The sequence below is a fragment of the Salvelinus namaycush genome, chromosome 3 (genome assembly GCF_016432855.1).
Source record: "Salvelinus namaycush isolate Seneca chromosome 3, SaNama_1.0, whole genome shotgun sequence".
Lineage (NCBI taxonomy): Eukaryota > Metazoa > Chordata > Actinopteri > Salmoniformes > Salmonidae > Salvelinus > Salvelinus namaycush.
Genome location: NC_052309.1, coordinates 61,445,611 through 61,462,528, shown reverse-complemented (window position 1 = coordinate 61,462,528; position 16,918 = coordinate 61,445,611). Strand labels below are relative to the sequence as shown.

At 43.3% G+C, this 16,918-nt stretch overlaps 1 protein-coding gene across 3 annotated transcripts in view; it reads left to right on the top strand.

Annotated features, from left to right (window-relative positions):
- The first annotated feature begins 119 nt into the window (after positions 1-119).
- The window catches only part of LOC120034287 (pre-B-cell leukemia transcription factor 1-like), a 44,780-nt gene continuing 27,981 nt past the window's right edge, over positions 120-16,918 (top strand). For 2 of the 3 annotated variants that reach the window (XM_038980808.1, XM_038980801.1), the window contains exons 1-2: positions 120-1,235; positions 7,130-7,203. In XM_038980808.1, coding sequence (XP_038836736.1) covers positions 1,057-1,235; positions 7,130-7,203 — 253 coding nt within the window. In that variant the 5' untranslated portion in view covers positions 120-1,056. Of the gene's footprint in view, positions 1,236-5,113; positions 5,228-7,129; positions 7,204-16,918 lie in introns of all 3 variants that reach the window. The other variant, XM_038980793.1, reaches the window with a different exon arrangement.

Sequence of the window (16,918 nt, the reverse complement as noted above, 5' to 3'; positions counted from 1 at the left end):
ATGCCATAACTTTCAGCAAACATTTTTTTCCTCAAACGTGATTTTTTACGTGGGAGGAGAATGACTGTCCCAGCTGAGGACCCGTAAAAATATACTGGTTATCATTTTGTTAGCTAACTATTTAGCATGCCAGCGTCGTTGCCTTTTAAACTAGCATAGCCCACTTGCTACATTTTGTTTGGAATAATTCAATCAGTTGCGATTCTATTTTATCACACATCAAGCTAGCTAGTTATGTTCTGAGCTTTAGCATTGTGGTCCTCGTTAACATTATTAGCCACTTTTAATTCAGTTAGCGTTATTTACTTGCGCCAGCATAGTTATCTAAATTAACCCACATTTTGCCTGTTATTTGCATAGCTAGTGTTATCAAATTATAGTAATTTAGTTATTTTCTTTGCCGATGCCATACGAGTTTGTTTTACGCACTTGAAGTATCTAGCTAACTGGCTACTTAGCGAGCTAATTTGGTAATTAGCTACACTAGCTAGCGCGAGCTGGTGTTCTGTGAACGATGCACACTGGTCTTGGCGCTGCCTTTTCCAGTCTGCGAAAACAATACTCTGTTTTGATAAGCCCCTTTGAACCACCGCAAGTTTGATTTATTGATGTATGCCTCTAGCTAGAAAGGTGTTTGGACATTTTGTTTTGTCTTAATTTTTTTGCATTATTTTGAATGCATATTTTATTCGCCGGACAGAACGCTTTTCTTCTTGTTTTAGCGTGAGGCGCTGTCTGCCAGCTCCCTAGTTAGTGCATGTGTCCGTTGCTTTTTTCCCTGTATGTTTCTCAGGGCTACACAGCTAGCTTGCCAGTTGCTTAGCTAGCAGCATTTATTCGCTAGTTTACCGTGGTTATTGACGAGCAACACAAACCGTTTATGAATGTGGAACTGCTTTGGAATTTAATTTTTTAGGTTAACTAGCTGGCTGTAATTAATTACTATCAGCCAGTGGCGTATGATTTGCGCTGGGGGTTTCATTGTTAGCTAGCTTATCTGGCTAATTGTGTGAATTCGATTGTGAGGAAAGGACCTGGGTTATTTTGAAAGTAGCTATGGATGATCAGACGCGAATGCTGGCAGGTCTCGCCGGACTCGGCGGGTTATCACAAGGCGACGTTGGCGACCCAGACTCGGTTAGAAAACAGCTCGGTCAACCGCAACAAGACATTGGGGATATTCTACAACAGATCATGGCCATCACAGACGAAAGCCTGGACGAGGCGCAGGCCAGGTAAAAAAAAAAACGTGCTGCGAAGATGAGACAAGATATGTTTTTGTATGTTGTCTTGTGTTCTGTTGCTCGCTTGTTGCCTGGTACATACAGTACAATGATGGATATTTTTTGATGTGATGCACGCTGCTTTATTCAGTCACTTGTGGATTGTCAACAACAGAAGATTCCATTATCTGACAAATAATGTAATGGTGGGCTAACGTTACACGAAAAAAAGAAGCAGGCTCCCCACACAGACGCACAGAATATTGCTGTATGCTATAGCCTAGCCCAGAGGTGCCAAACATACGGCCCAGGGACCGGATTCGGCTCGCGAGGGGTCTAATCTTGCGGGTGGTTTAAGTAAAGTCATCTATATTTTTGTGTGGAGGAAAACTAAGTCAAAATACTTTAAAATTACTAAAACAAAGTCTTTACTGTGTAGAAATGATAATGGACCTACATTCATACAGTTTCTTGACTGTCCAGCTCGCCAAAAAATGAAAGCTAAACAGTCAGGGAGCATCAAATAAAAAAAAAAATTTGGAAGGAAAGGAAATATAACACATTTTCAGTGCAGCTCTCCGGGTGGACTTCATTGAAAACAGAATGCGGCCGCATGGCAAAATGAGTTTGACACCCCTGGCTTAGCCCGTTCATAGACGCAAACCACCTTTAACGCCTAGTGACAATAGTATCTTCTGGCAGGGGGAGTTGTGTTAAGAGACCCACCGTTTATGCTAAACGTTAACATGCATCGTTTGTGGTACAGGTTTGAAAACATAATGAACGTATCTTTCATATCAGCGAGAAATAATTTTCAAAAAACAAATTCAATTACTACACACCTTTTTATAGGGCATTAAGGTTCCCACATGGCCATATTTCCATGTTAAAGCGCTTGTTTTACAGAAGACAGTCGACTACCTGTGCCAATTGGATATCAGCGTCTCGAAACACCTGTGTGTAAACGGAAAACTGACCCCGCACAAAATTGTTGTTACTGAAACATACTGTCTGCTGCAACTGTGTTAAAACCGGTTAAAGCAGTGTGCAGTCAGTGTATGTTTTGCATTTGTGAAATTATTTGGATATTAAAGAGGGCTTTATGTTTCTAGAACTATACCGCAATTGAGAATCTATTCACGTTTAGATGGAGTATTTGGCTGTGTTGGCTGGCAGAGCCAATTCGCCTCTAAACAGAATATGTAAGGTCTTTGGACTATAAGGACTAATGTTAGGCTCCTTTAGTCTATTATTGGGCTAGCCATAGCCCTGTGTTTTACAGCTCAAGATTAGAACATCTCTCATTGCGTTGTGGTTTTCAGACATAGTGGCATCTGTGTCTGAGTTCATATTTTGATGTACACTTATGCAAATAGCCCATCTGATTAGTTCCTAGGTTGTTGGAAAGCCAGGGCAAACAATATTACCTGGGTTATGTAAAATGTAACATGCAGATCTATGATGCCTCGTCGGTTCACCTCGATCTCTTGAACAGTGGGCACAACTACATGAAAACTGAAGTTTTTCCCAACAAGCTTTTGGCTGTTATCAAATGCCCATACCATGCGACACTAGTGAATGTAATACAAATACATTTGCAGTATGCACTTGTAAAAACACATTTCAACTTGTTTAAATACTAACCCTTTGCACCGGAGTTAATCTCGGGACATTGTACTGTCCCCTATTACTAAACCTACCTTCAAGTGATGATAGTGTGTCAGACCACCATATTTTTAATACAAAGTGGATGAACATTATGAAATGTCACTGTTTTCCTCTTTCATATACATTAGCATTAATTTAGTGGGGAAAAAATAAGTCTACGTCACTGTGAACGCATGCCACCTCAATCAAACCATTGCTAGATATATTGTGTGTTAGTGCTACCCGGGATCCCATAACCCATACCTAACCTTAACTCTTACCTTCGCTATTGTACATTTCTACTTCCATGGGGGGGGTGAAAAGACGTCCCAAAGATCCCAAATAGCAAGTACCGTTATGGATGCGTCCCAAATGGCACCGTATTCCCTCTATAGTGCGCTATATATAGGGAATAGGGTGCCAGTTTGGACACATGTAAATACACTTGATTAATCTCCTACATTGTCATTAGCATAGATAATCAGGCCTCCTTTAATTGAGCCGTCGCTGTCGGTGATGAGCTTTTCAAATTCAAATGGTCGTTAGTTAAAATGTTGGAGGGACTTCACTTGTGTGGGCTTGTAAAAATGATTCGCAATGCCATATCTGATATGACACATCAACATGGTTATGGAAATATAATAGCATGGTGTAGGTATAGGACAAGTTAATCAGTCACTTGTGTTTTGACAGAGCAGTCATTAATATTTTAGGTCTCTCACTTCAATTGTTAATGTATGCAGAATATATGTTTGCATATCATGACTCTTGGTGTGTGTGTGTGTGCATGACAATAAGCAAATTACCCATATTCATATGCCATGTGGCTCCGAGGAGCCGTAGGTCCTCGGAATTGTCAGAATTGTGAACAAAAGACGCGGCTGTCCCAATACGAGGCTGTGGCCAGTTTGTGCGATGTGTCATTAGCTAGTGATTTTCCACCCCACATTTGACCACCTGGTTCTCTTAATTAATTCACTCCCTCCTGTCCTGGTGGTGTGCATCCTTTTCATTTTGCACGGGGTGCAATCAATTCTCCTATAATGTGTACGGGAGTGCAGCTGTCTGAAAATCTAGTTTCTATTAATGAGAATTGAGGGGGGGGGGGGTGCTGAACGCTACACACAGCTTATGATGATTCTGATGAACTCAAGGATATTGCCTTTACTGTTAAGGGTATAACTTTAAAGACGTAATTAACAAACTGAAATACGTGTTCAAGAAAAAAAGGGCCAAAATAATGTAAAAGACCTCTTTTTCTTTCTTTATGGTGTATGCGATGTGGTTCTGTGTGTTTCTAGATGGCTGTTGTGCTATAGTGTCAGATATTCGGAGTTGAGCAGTTCATTCTTTTCCCCCCCTTTCTTTTATGACTTGCCTAGCAGCTCCCCTGCTCCTTTAGTACTTCCTGTTGTTTTCATGTGTTCGGCCTTCTCATCTGAGGATGGAGTCAAACTCTTAGGCAGCAGCGAAAGCCTATTAGGTGTAGCGTTGTCACTATACCTCTGAGTATCGTGACAACCCTAATTAGTTGTACATGCAGGTCTGAAGACTTGAGATGCTCTAGATCAGTGAAATTACCCATTAGTATTTTCTCTCAGCAGAGATAGGTTAGATTGATTTATTTTTATTTGAAAGTTTAACAAAATACATATACACACAGTATACATTTGAAAACTTGCCAGGGATGACAGTCAATTACTTATTTCCATACAGCAGCAAGATGGAGAAAGAAGTCGGTGGACGGTTGATTTTCGACTTGGACATGATATAGCCCATCATGGATTAGTCCAGTCCATGATTTGGATGGTCTGATAAAGGCCTATTCAATTCTGATAAAAATGTTTGCTTTTGATTTTGACTAAATGCTCTCCTATCACTCGAAACGAGAGGGCCAAATGAGGTGACTGCCGCTTTGATTGGCATATCTCTGCACACACACACGCCATCAAATGTAGCCTGTGGGGCCCCTTGCATACATACATAGCCCTTATACTGATCTGGAGGGTGGGGTGTTACTGTCTGGGCCGGGTGGCAGGAGAGAACCGATGAGATGGACAACACAGTGCTCTGCTAGGGCACTGCGTACTGGGCCTGACCTAGTGTGATAGGACGGCTAATGTTTTCCTATCTGGGTGGTAGCGGAGATAACAGATGAGACAACGACGACGACAACTAGTGCACTACCACTCTACCTGTCCTGCCCGCCCCTCACCCTCTCCCCCCTGTTACCCCATGTCCAGATGCTGGCCAGAGGAGTCGCCGGCGCACTGGGGCGGATCAGATGACCCCGCAGAGGGAGGGGAAGCTGGGGGTGGCACGGCAGGGGGTGGCCTGCCGCTCAACTTCCAGCACAGGTCAGTAGTGTACCGGACCCACAGGACCGACCGCATGCCCCATGAAAGCACGAGCACCACACCTGCTCCTGCTCATACCCCCCCTGACTCCCACCTCCCTCCATGGCCCCTCTCCAACTCAAATCCAGCAGTGATTTTCAAATAAAAAATATGTTTTTACCTGAGCAGCTCTCAAAAATGTAAGCTCAGGGAGACAAACCTGTGTAAATAAAGGTTAAATAGAATTAAGGCCGACACACAGGTGGACAAATTATGCCCTCGCTCGAAGGAGTAACGTAATGAGCGATCCCCTGGTTATTGGCAGACGCATCAATATACACTTATTGTCAGCATATAAATACTCACGCATTTCCCAATATGATATAGCCTAGGTTAGGCCACCTACATGGACACAAGTGGAGTTGAGGTTAGGTGTCGCCCACTCATATTCATCTGTTGTGTCATGGTTGTTATCAGTCTCCCTCCGATTCCTGTGTCGGGTACGTTTCAAAACAGTTTATCAGTTGAACGCCTTTTTACCTTTGCCCATCTCCACTTTTGGGTAGTATTATTTTTAACCTGTATTATTTGGTTTATTATTATTTTTGTTATCCATCAAATCCATGAATGTACGTTTTAGCTGTCGTGTATTTCAGCACATGATCTCCCAATGTATTTCATACGTTTGAAAATGAGATGTTTTGTGGTTTATAAATAGGCGTAGATGAGAGAGAAAAAAAATCCGTAAAGGTTCCCTTCAGATGAGGACCACAGCTCTAGGGACATGACACTCTGGAAGGGCTCAATATTAAGCTCTTCACTGAAGCTGCACAGATCAGAGCAATGAGGAATATGTGAGTCATGTTTCTATGTGTGTGTGTGTACAGGGATTTTCAGACTTTAATGTCAAGGCCTCTTAAATATTATGAGCCCCTGGGCAAGAACCCCCTGCTAAAAAATGAATTTTCACAAGCCGCCATTTAAGTTCCTGAGAGCAGCATGCAGCTCGCATGCTTTGCAATGACTACTAGTGGTAATCCTGCGATTCTACACATTTTGCAATGAGGTTGAGAGAGAATCTTGCAGTTTTAAAGCAAATTTCCTACTTTTCTACACATTTTGGCGTGGCTTATGACACGTTCATATGCTATCTGAGCAGTTTTGGGTCCCTAACAAAGTTTTTTTTTGGGGGGGGGCCTGCCTCCGGAAATATTAATAATAATTTTGTTGGGGGGGGGGGGGGGGCCCTGGAAGTCGGGGCCCCAGGGCGCATGCCCTGCGTGCCCGTCAGTAATAAGGCCCTGACTACCACTGCTGTACAGTTTGTGCGCCTGTGAGCGAGCACTAAGCAGTGATGGAGCATGGCCCATTAGTTTGTTTTAATTGAATATTCTAATTGAGAGTTTATAATATAATTAAAAGTCAAGTGTCGCTGAGTGGGTGTTCAGCAGAGTATGCTTTCACCAAAAAATTGCTGTGCGAGTACAAAAGTAACATGGCTTGAGAGGGAACTTTACTGTGCTATGGGGGACCAAGATATTAAAGTCAATGTGAAACTGTGATTGTATTCTAGACCTATTGCTTTGTCATTCATTAGTATCAGAGCTTGTAACCCAGATGTAGAAACTGGCTTTAAAATCTAGCCATTGTGGTATCATTTCTTTCTTTAATTCCTGTGATAATACAACTGTTTTCCTTTTTTGTATTTTGTTTATATTAGCTTTTAGAAATCCGCTAATACAGAACCTTGCTCTACTAGATCAACGCTGGATGGACGAACCTCATCGAATCCAATCTAGCTCGCTTTTCCATGGAACGGCACATGCTATGAAATGACTAGAAGATGTACCTGCATCTCCTTATCTTACCTCCAACCCGCTCTCTCTTTCTTCTCCCCCTCGCTCTCTCCTTTCTCGCCGGCAGGAAACACGCCCTGAACTGTCACAGAATGAAGCCCGCCCTCTTCAGTGTTCTGTGTGAGATCAAAGAGAAGACGGGTGAGTCTCCTCTTCTTTTTATTCTCAACTCTCATCCCAGTCTGCCTGAATACCAGTTCGCTACCATTTCTACTGAAATGTGCACTCAATAGGAATTGTTTTATAACGTAACCACACATTTCTGTGAAAACAGACAATAAAATGGTATCTTAACCCCCCCCACCCCACACGTTTCAAAGCATTGGATTGGCGTAAGCATGAGCTGTATTTCCATGTTGTTTGTTTCAGACATAGGCCCTATGGGTGCCTCTATTGGTTCGTTAATGGCTCCCTTGGCACCTGGTTCATTACCTATTGATACCTCAGATAACACTGTGTCTTGATCTCATTGGTTGATTTGGTAGCTGATGTTCGAAAGGAAATTAGATGGTTGTTTTTGTTATGCTGAGGTGATCTTAACCTGCTGGAAGCGATCGCGCAAATGTCATCAATGTGGAGTACACTTTCCTTGTCTGGGAGCAATTTCAGTGGTTTAAAGGGCAAGGAAAGGATCTGTGACCATACTTTTGTATATATAGTGTATGTGGACACCCCTTCAAATGAGGGGATTCGGCTATTTGAGGCACGCCCATTGCTGATTGGTGTATAAAATTGAGCACACAGCCGTGCAATCTCCATAGACAAACACTGGCAGTAGAATTGCCTTACTGAAGAGCTTAGTGACTTTCAATGTGGCACCGTCATAGGATGGCACTTTTCCAACAAGTCAGTTCGTAAAATGTCTGCCCCGGTTAACTGTAAGTGCTGTTATTGAGAAGTGGAAATGTCTAGGAACAACAACTGCTCAGCCACGAAGTGGTAAGCCACACAAGCTCACAGAACGGGGCCGCCGAGTTCTGAAGCACGTAGCGCGTAAAAATAATTTGTCTTCGGTTGCAACACTTATTAGCGAGATCCAAACTTCCTCTGGAAGCAATGTCAGCACAAGAACTGTTCGTCGGGAGCTTCATGGATTTCCATGGCCGATCAGCCACGCACACAAGCCTAAGATCACCGTGCACAATGCCAAGCGTTGACCAGAGTGGTGTAAAGCTCACTGCCATTGGTCTCTGGAGTAGTGGAAACACGTTCTCTGGAGGGATGAATCACGTTTCACAATCTGGCAGTCTGACAGAGAAATCTGGGTTCGGCAGATGCCAGAAGAACGCTACCTGCCCCAGTGCATATTGCCAACTGTAAAGTTTGGAGGAGAAATAATGGTCTGGGGCTGTTTTTTGTGTTGTTTTTTCCATGGTTCGGGCTAGTCCCCTTAGTTCCAGTGAAGGGAAATCTTAACGCTACAGCATACAATGAATGACATTCTAGACGATTCTGTGCTTCCAACTTTGTGGCAACAGTTTGGGGAAGGCTCTTTCCTGTTTCAGCATGACAATGCCCCTGTGCACAAAGCGAGGTCCATATAGAAATGGTTTGTTGATAGGTGTGGAAGAACCTGACTGGCCTGCACAGAGCCCTGACCTCAACCCCATCAAACCTTTGGGATGAATTGGAACGCTGACTGCGAGCCAGGCCTAATCGCCCAACAGCAGTGCCCGACCTCACTAATGCTCTTGTGGCTGAATGGAAGCAAGTCCCCGCAGCAATGTTCCAACATCTAGTAGAAAGCCATCCCAGAAGAGTGCAGGCTGTTATAGCAGCAAACGGGGGACCAACTCCATATTAATGCCCAGGATTTTGAAATGAGATGTTCACCGAGCAGGTGTCCACATACTATTGGTCATGTAGTGTAGCTTTTCCAGACCAGCCATGGCTCTCATTGAAAAGTTCTCTGTTCCTATCTTATTAGCTATTCCAGTCAGCTAGCTAGCGGGCAGCTATCTCTCTGGTATGGTTCAAAGGAGGAGGCCAGCTCAGGAGTGGATGGATGGATGGCAGATTGATGGTTGTGGTGGCTCGCGTGGGAGGAGATGGGCTGGGCTTCACAGCTACCTGCCCTCCTTCTTTCTCTCCACTCTTTTAACTCTCCTTTTCATGGGTTCTCCTCTCCCTGCCTTAAATTACGTCCCCATCCTCCTCTGCTCTCTCCTCTCACTCCCTCCTCCCCCCTTTGTCTCTCTCCCCTGTCTTCCCTCTCCTTTTGCAATACAGTTTGAAAGTGCTGCTGCACTGCTGCCTGTTGTGGTGGTCTGTCAGTAGTGCATTATTGCTCTTGCCTGATAGGACCAGAGTAAAGGGTAGGCTTGAATGGGTGGGGGATAGCCTGTTGCCCAGGCAACTAGTGGCCTTATTTACCCTAATGCCATTCTCTTCGATTTTTCACATTAAGCCTTCTAGTGGAGAGAGGCCTGAAAATGTGTGGATGGAATGGAGGCGGTGGGAGTTATAGGTTATATCACTTTGATTTGGATGTCACCTTTAGCTTTGCTGTGGTTATTACATGAAATACACTGAACAAAATATATAAATACAACAATTTCAAAGATTTTACTGTTCATATAAGGAAAACCGTGTATTTAAATAAATTCATTAGGCTCTAATCTATGGATTTCCCATGCCTGGGAATGCAGATATGCATTGGTTGGTCACAGATACCTTTTAAAAAAAACGGGTAGTGGTGTGGATCAGAAAACCAGTCAGTATCTGGTGTGACCATTTGCCTCATGCAGCGTGACACATCTACTCGCATAGAGTTGATCATGCTGTTGATTGTGGCCTGTGGAATGTTGTCCCACTCCTCTTCAATGCACGAAGTTCCTGGATATTTGCGGGACCTGGAACACGCTGTCGTACACATTGATCCAGAGCATCCCAAACATGCTCAATGGGTGACATGCCTGGTGAGTATGAAGGCAATGGAAGAACTGGGACATTTTCAGCTTCCAGGAATTGTGTACAGATCTTTGCGACATGGGGCTGTGCATTATCATGCTGAAACATGAGGTGATGAATGGCATGACAATGGGCCTCAGGATCTCGTCAATGTATCTCTGTGCATTCAAATTGCCATCAATAAAATGCAATTGTGTTTGTGGTCCGTATCTTATGCCTGTATACCATAACCCCACCGCCACCATGGGGCACTGTTCACAATGTTGACATCAGCCAACCGCTCACTCACACTACGCCAATCACACTGTCTGCGACCTGCCTGGTACAGTTGCAACTGGGATTCATCCCTGAAGAGCACATTTCTCTAGCGTGCCAGTGGCCCTACGAAGGTGAGCATTTGCACACTGAAGTCGGTTACGACGCAGTCAGGTCAAGACCCTGGTGGGGACGACGCACACGCAAATGAGCTTCCCTGAGACGATTTTTGACAGAAATTATTCGGTTGTGCAAACCCACAGTTTCATCAGCCGGATGTGAAGGTCGTTGGCTGGCGTGGTTACACGTGGTCTGCAGTTGAGGCCATTTGGACGTAATGCCAAATTCCCTAAAACAACGTTGGAGGCGGCTTTTGGTAGAAAAAGGAACATTAAATTCTCTGGCAACAGCTCTGGTGGACATACCTGCAGTCAGCATGACAATTGCACGCTCCCTCAACTTGAGACGTTTGTGGCGTTGTGACAAAACTGCACGTTTTTAGGTGGCCTTTTATTGTCCCCAGCACAGGGTGCAGCTGTGTAATCATGCTGTTTAATCAGCTTCTTGATATGCCACACCTGTCAGGTGGATGGATTATCTTTGCAAAGGAGAAATGCTCACTAGCAAGGATGTAAAGAAATATGTGCCCCAAATTGGAGAGAAATTAGCTTTTTGTGCATATTTGAAAATGTCTGGGATCTTTTATTTCAGCTCATGAAACATGGGAGCAACACTTTACATGTTGCGTTTTATATTTTTGTTCAGTTTATTTGTATCCATGCAAAGCAGCTTGTTAAAGTGTTACAATACCTGTGGTTGTATGTAGGCCAATGCTATTGTCTATCATCTTCACCACTGCTCCAGGCTGCTGGCTATTCTGTATTTAGTGCCCCTCTTCCTACCAGCTGCGTATAGGCCTACCTGCTCTGCCATTTCCCTGTTCCCTGCATCTCCACAAGACCCCCTGCAGGCTCCATGATGTGCCTCTGGAATGTCAATAGAAAGCATCCCTTCCTCCTGCTCTCTGTATCCCTCTCTCTCGCTCTCTCTCTCTCCATCTCTCCTAATTCAATTCAAAGGGCTTTATTGGCATGGGAAATATTTATACATTGCCATGGCAAGTTAAATAGACAATAAACAAGGGAAATTAACAATCAGAAATGAACAGTCCACATAACACTCAAAACAAGTTAAAAGAATAGACATTTCAAATGTTACAATGTGCAAATAGTTGAAGTAGGAAAGAGAAAATCAAACCGATTTAATGTAAGTTGTATTTACAATGGTGTTTGTTCTCCACTGGTTGCCCTTTTCTTGTGGCAACAGGTCACACATCTTGCTGCTGTGGTTGTACACAATGGTATTTCACCATATATGTACCGTAATTTCCGGACTATAAGCCGCTACTTTTTCCCCACGCTATGAACCTCGCGGTTTATACAATGACGCGGCTAATTTATGTTTTTTTTTCTCTTTTTTTCACAAGATTCATGCCGCCAAAAAACTGAGCACCGTCACATAATGTGACGTAAATCGAGCGCGCTCAAACTTGCCATCATTCTGATTACGGTAGTCATTTTGTCACCCTCATCATGGCAAAGACACGGAGAAATGCATATGATGCAGCTTTCAAGTTGAAGGCGATCGATATGGCTGCTGGAAAAGGAAATAGAGCTGCTGCACGGGAGCTTGGCCTTAATGAGTCGATGATAAGATGTTGGAACTGTGCAGATCCGACTGAAAGCCATAACAATCGCCACCGCAATGAAGTTTGACTTTCTTGGTAGGCTACTGTTCACTGCTATTTATTTTTTATTTTTGTTACAAGCCGTGTTTCGTTAAAGCCTATTTATTTTTGTTACAAGCCGTGTTTCGTTTAAAAGCCTATTTATTTTTGTTACAAGCCGTGTTTCGTTTAAAGGCTGTGTAAAGTTCATTTGTTTCAATGTACCGGTAGGCACTTGCGGCTTATAGACGTGCGGTTTATTTATGTACAAAATACATATTTGTAAAAAATTCAGTGGGTACGGCTTATATTCAGGTGCGCTTAATAGTCCAGCAACTACGGGTATGTGTGTGTATGGGAGTTTGTCAAGATTTGGAATTGGTTTCTCAAATTATTTCTGTTTAATCTGAGGGAAATATGTGTCTCTGGTCATACATTTGGCAGGAGGTTAGGAAGTGCAGCTGGGCTTCCACCTCATTTTGTGGCAGAGGGCACATAGCCTGTCTTCTCTTGAGAGGTCGACCTATAGACGCCTCTCGATAGCAGATGCATGCTCACTGAGTCTGTACATAGTCAAAGCTTTCCTTCATTTTGGGTCAGTTAGTGGTCAGGTATTCTGCTACTGTGTATTCTCTGTATAGGGCCTTTTGTGTTGGTGATTCTTTCCAATGTGTCCTGGGGCTCTGCACACTTGTGTACATGGATTTTATAATGACGTATGTTTCCCTCCAACACCGCTTTCCATCAATTTGTATAGCAGACCCTCATGCCAAATTGAGTCAATATTTTTTTTAATGTATCAACAAATCATCAGAGGACTTACATTTTTTTATTTAACTAGGCCAGTCAGTTAAAAACGAATTACTATTTACAATGACGGCCAAACCCTCCCCTAACCCGGACGACGCTGGGACAATTGTGCGCTGCCATATGGGACTCCTGATCATGGCAGGTGGTGATACAGCCCGGGATCGAACCCGGGTCTGTAGTGACACCTCCAGCACTGTGACGCAGTGCCTTAGACCGCTGTGCTGGGAATGGACAAGCAAAATATCCTCTATGGGATCTGTGTCTCTATACCGGGACGCTTGAGCTAAATTGCTCCTAAACTGCAATATTACGTTATGGCCGTTCTCTTGCATTTCAAAGATGATGCAACTCTTTTTAAAAAATATTTTTAATTTTTTTGTGTGAAAATGCATGTTTTTTTGTTTGTTCGCGTTATCTTTTACCAGATCTAATGTGTTATTCTCATACATTAATTTCACATTTCCACAAACTTCAAAGTGTTTCCTTTTCAAATGTTATCAAGAATATGCATATCCTTCAGGTCCTGAGCTACAGGCAGTTAGACTTGGGTATGTCAATTTAGGCTAAAATGGGTGCGATCCTTAAGAGGATATTTTGCGCCCATGTGTATCATCAACGCTCACCTAAAGAGCCGTTATGCCACTTGTTTAGAGAAATTGTCATTGTTTTAGGGCCGCAGTCGGGGTGGCAGGTATTCTAGTGGTTGGGCCAATAACCAAAAGGTTGCTGGATCGAATCCCTGAGCTGACAAGGTAAAAATCTGTCTTTCTGCCCCTGAACAAGGCCGTTAACCCACTGCTCGCCGGTAGGCCGTCATTGTAAATAAGAATTTGTTCTTAACTGACTTGCCTAGTTTAAATAAAAGTTAAATAAAATGTAAAAAACATTGTGGTGTTTTTGTGCGTGTTGGTCAGTTTTAGCTCAGAAAATCCCACCCTCGTCAATCTAGCGAACCCTCGGCAATCTAGCGCACTTAGTCCTGCCTAATGGGCCTGCCGTGCTTGTAAACAAGCACCACGTGACTACTACCGGCATTTTTCACACAAAAAAAATTATGAATTGAAGAACACAATCTAATTTAACTCCTAACGTATAGCACAAGTTGACTGCTGTTATTTACTTCAAGTAGCTACAAAAAAAGGGATAGTTTTGACAGTATTGAAAAATACTGTCAGGCTGTTCAGCCTTCAATCAGGGTAGATTGAAGGAGAGGAGACTGATTTAAAGAAGGATTTTTAAGCAGTCTAAGCCCTGTCTATTTCCAAATACCCCGGTATACGGTATACCACCAAAGCCTAAATTACATTGAGCTGATTTCTGCTGATACCTGTTCTTTCTTTTGCTTAGCATATTTCTTTACTGTTTTAGTGTTTTTATATAGTGACGGCGTAGGTCTCTCTCTCTCTGCTGCAGCCTATGGAAGGCCCCAATCAGTAGTCCTCTAGTATCTCTACTAGATTTCTGCAGTCTTTACACACAGGCATGAACACACACACACACACACACACACACACACACACACACACACACACACACACTGAACAGCAGGGATAAAAGCAAACTCAGTGCTCTGGTCTACTCCTGCTGCTTCGGTCTTGTCCTCTCCCCCTCTTTCTCTCCCTTCGCCTCGCTCCCATTCTTGAAAGAGAAGACTTGCTCTGAACTCCGGGCTTTGATATGGTAATGTTGGGGTGGAGAGAGAGAGAGGGAGTGGGGGAGGGGAGGTGAATTCCTCTGAGTGCTGCAGTTGGGTAGATTGTTTTCATTGTTAAGGAAATGTTCTGCTCAAAATGCCAGGACCCCCCCTCCTCTCCCCCTTCACCACCACAGTCTCTCGGTCTCTTTCTCGCTTCTCTTTCTGTTCTTTTTCTGTTTCTCTTTTGCTCTCCACCCCGCTCCTTGTCTCTCTCTATCCCTCTCTTTCTTTCTCTCACGTTAAATATTACCTTCATCTGAGCTAACTTTTTAAAAATGTTTATCTTTTGTTGACGGCTCACTCTGAAACAAATTAAAAGCCATGGGAGAGGGAGAGACAGAGGAATTATGAATTGATCAAAGTTGAAGAGACAATTCCTTTGCTTCCACTCTGGGTTGACGGCCTGTTCTGTTCCTTCTTTCTCTCTTGGGCATTGGCATTAAAAATAGCTACTGGTGCAATGGGGAAAGTTTTGCCAAAAAGCTACTGCTGTTACTTTTTAATCCTAGTTTGCCTGCGTGGATTCTGCTCTCCTACCTTTTTCTGCAGCTAAGTTTTCTCTCTCGACATGACACTGGTACACATTTCTTTCATTCCTCCATCCTCTCTCTGCACTGTTTTTCCTGGTTAATAATATGCCATTTAGCAGAGGCTTTCATCCAAAGCGACATAGTCATGCAGGCATACATTTTTACGTATGGGTCAGCTGGAATCGAACCCCCGTCCCTTGGCGTTGCAAGCACCATGCTCTACTGAATGAGCCTGCATAGCAGTCTGGCTGAACCAGTGTTACGTTTTGAGCCAGCGTTGTAGAATGTTTTAATGACGGAACATGTAAACCTCAAGCACGTCTGTTTTAGGCCTGTTTATTGAAATAGAGGTACAAGCCAGGGTTTTGGAATCGACTTCAACCCACTTAAAAGCAACAGACATGTTGTTTTTCAGCCTCCAGATGAAGCTGTTTGCTTTTATTGGTTGTTTATTGAAAAGAAAGGCAATAAGTTGTAATTCTTTCTTGAAATTAACCTAGTTATTGTTACAATCAACAATATAATATATGCCATTTGAGGCTGATTCTATATAAAGCGACTTAGTAATGTGTGCAAATATGTTACATATGGGTGGCCCTGGAATTGAACCCACAATCCTTGCGTTGCAAGCGCCATGCCCTACCAACCGAACCATAAAAGACAACACATTTAAATATTGAATGTCTCTGACCGTAGACATCCTTGACTGTTCTAGATCAGTGTTTGTTAACCTCCAGTCTGTGGACTGCAACTGTTACCTGGGACGGTGCTGCTTGAGCTAGTTCACTGGCTGATCTAGTCGGCTTTCAAAAGTTAGGCCTAGATTTATTGTAAAATATTCTCCAAGGAGCAAAACACCTATCTTGCCATGTCAAGTACAGAAAGGGTTGAGAAACGCTTGTTTAGGGCTGTGTCGAAAATGCACCCTTTTGACCTGCCCTGGTCAAAAATAGTGCACTTGGTTTAAATAGGGTACAATTTCAGACACACACATAGCATTGGTCCTGGCTCTGCTGTAGTACCGACTAGTCATCAGCCCTGCCGTCCAGTGAATCACATGGCTAATTAAGCCCTTTTTAATTATTATTCTTTTTCAAAGAGCTTCATTTGAACCTAGCTGTAAAACTTAACGAGTTGTTGGAGAAACCTCAGACTTTTAATGCATTTTTTTACGAGGTTAAGTCCTTCGGCGTCTGTTGGCTGAAGAGCAGGCCGAGCCCAACGTTTGGGTAAAGGGAAATTCCTATAGGCAATGTAGAGTATACCACTTAGGACAAAAGAGAAACGCTTACCATTTACAATGCGTTAGGACAACTGGGATGAAGCTGGTTGACAATGTAGAACAACATTATTCTCAACTTGGTTTATAAATGATAGCCTGCTTAGGTTCAGTTGTAAAGGGTAACTACTAGTGTTGCACAGTATACTGAAACTGTACTTTTTCGATACTAAACTCAGCAAAAAAAGAAACAGCCCTTTTTCAGGACCCTGTCTTTCAAAGATAATTTGTAAAAATCAAAATAACTTCACAGATCTTCATTGTAAAGGGTTTAAACACTGTTTCCCATGCTTGTTCAATGAACCACAAACAAGTAATGAACATGCACCTGTGGAACAGTCGTTAAGACACTAACAGCTTACAGATGGAAGACAATTAAGGTCACAGTTATGAAAACTTAGGACACTAAAGAGGCCTTTCTACTGACTCTGAAAAACACCAAAAGAAAGATGCCCAGGGTCCCTGCTCATCTGCGTGATTGTGCCTTAGGCATGCTGCAAGGAGGCATGAGGACTGCGGATGTGGCCAGGGCAATAAATTGCAATGTCCGTACTGTGAGACGCCTAAGACATCGCTACAGGGAGACAGGATGGACAGCTGATCGTCCTCGCAGTGGCAGACCATGTGTAAAAACACCTGCACAGGATCGG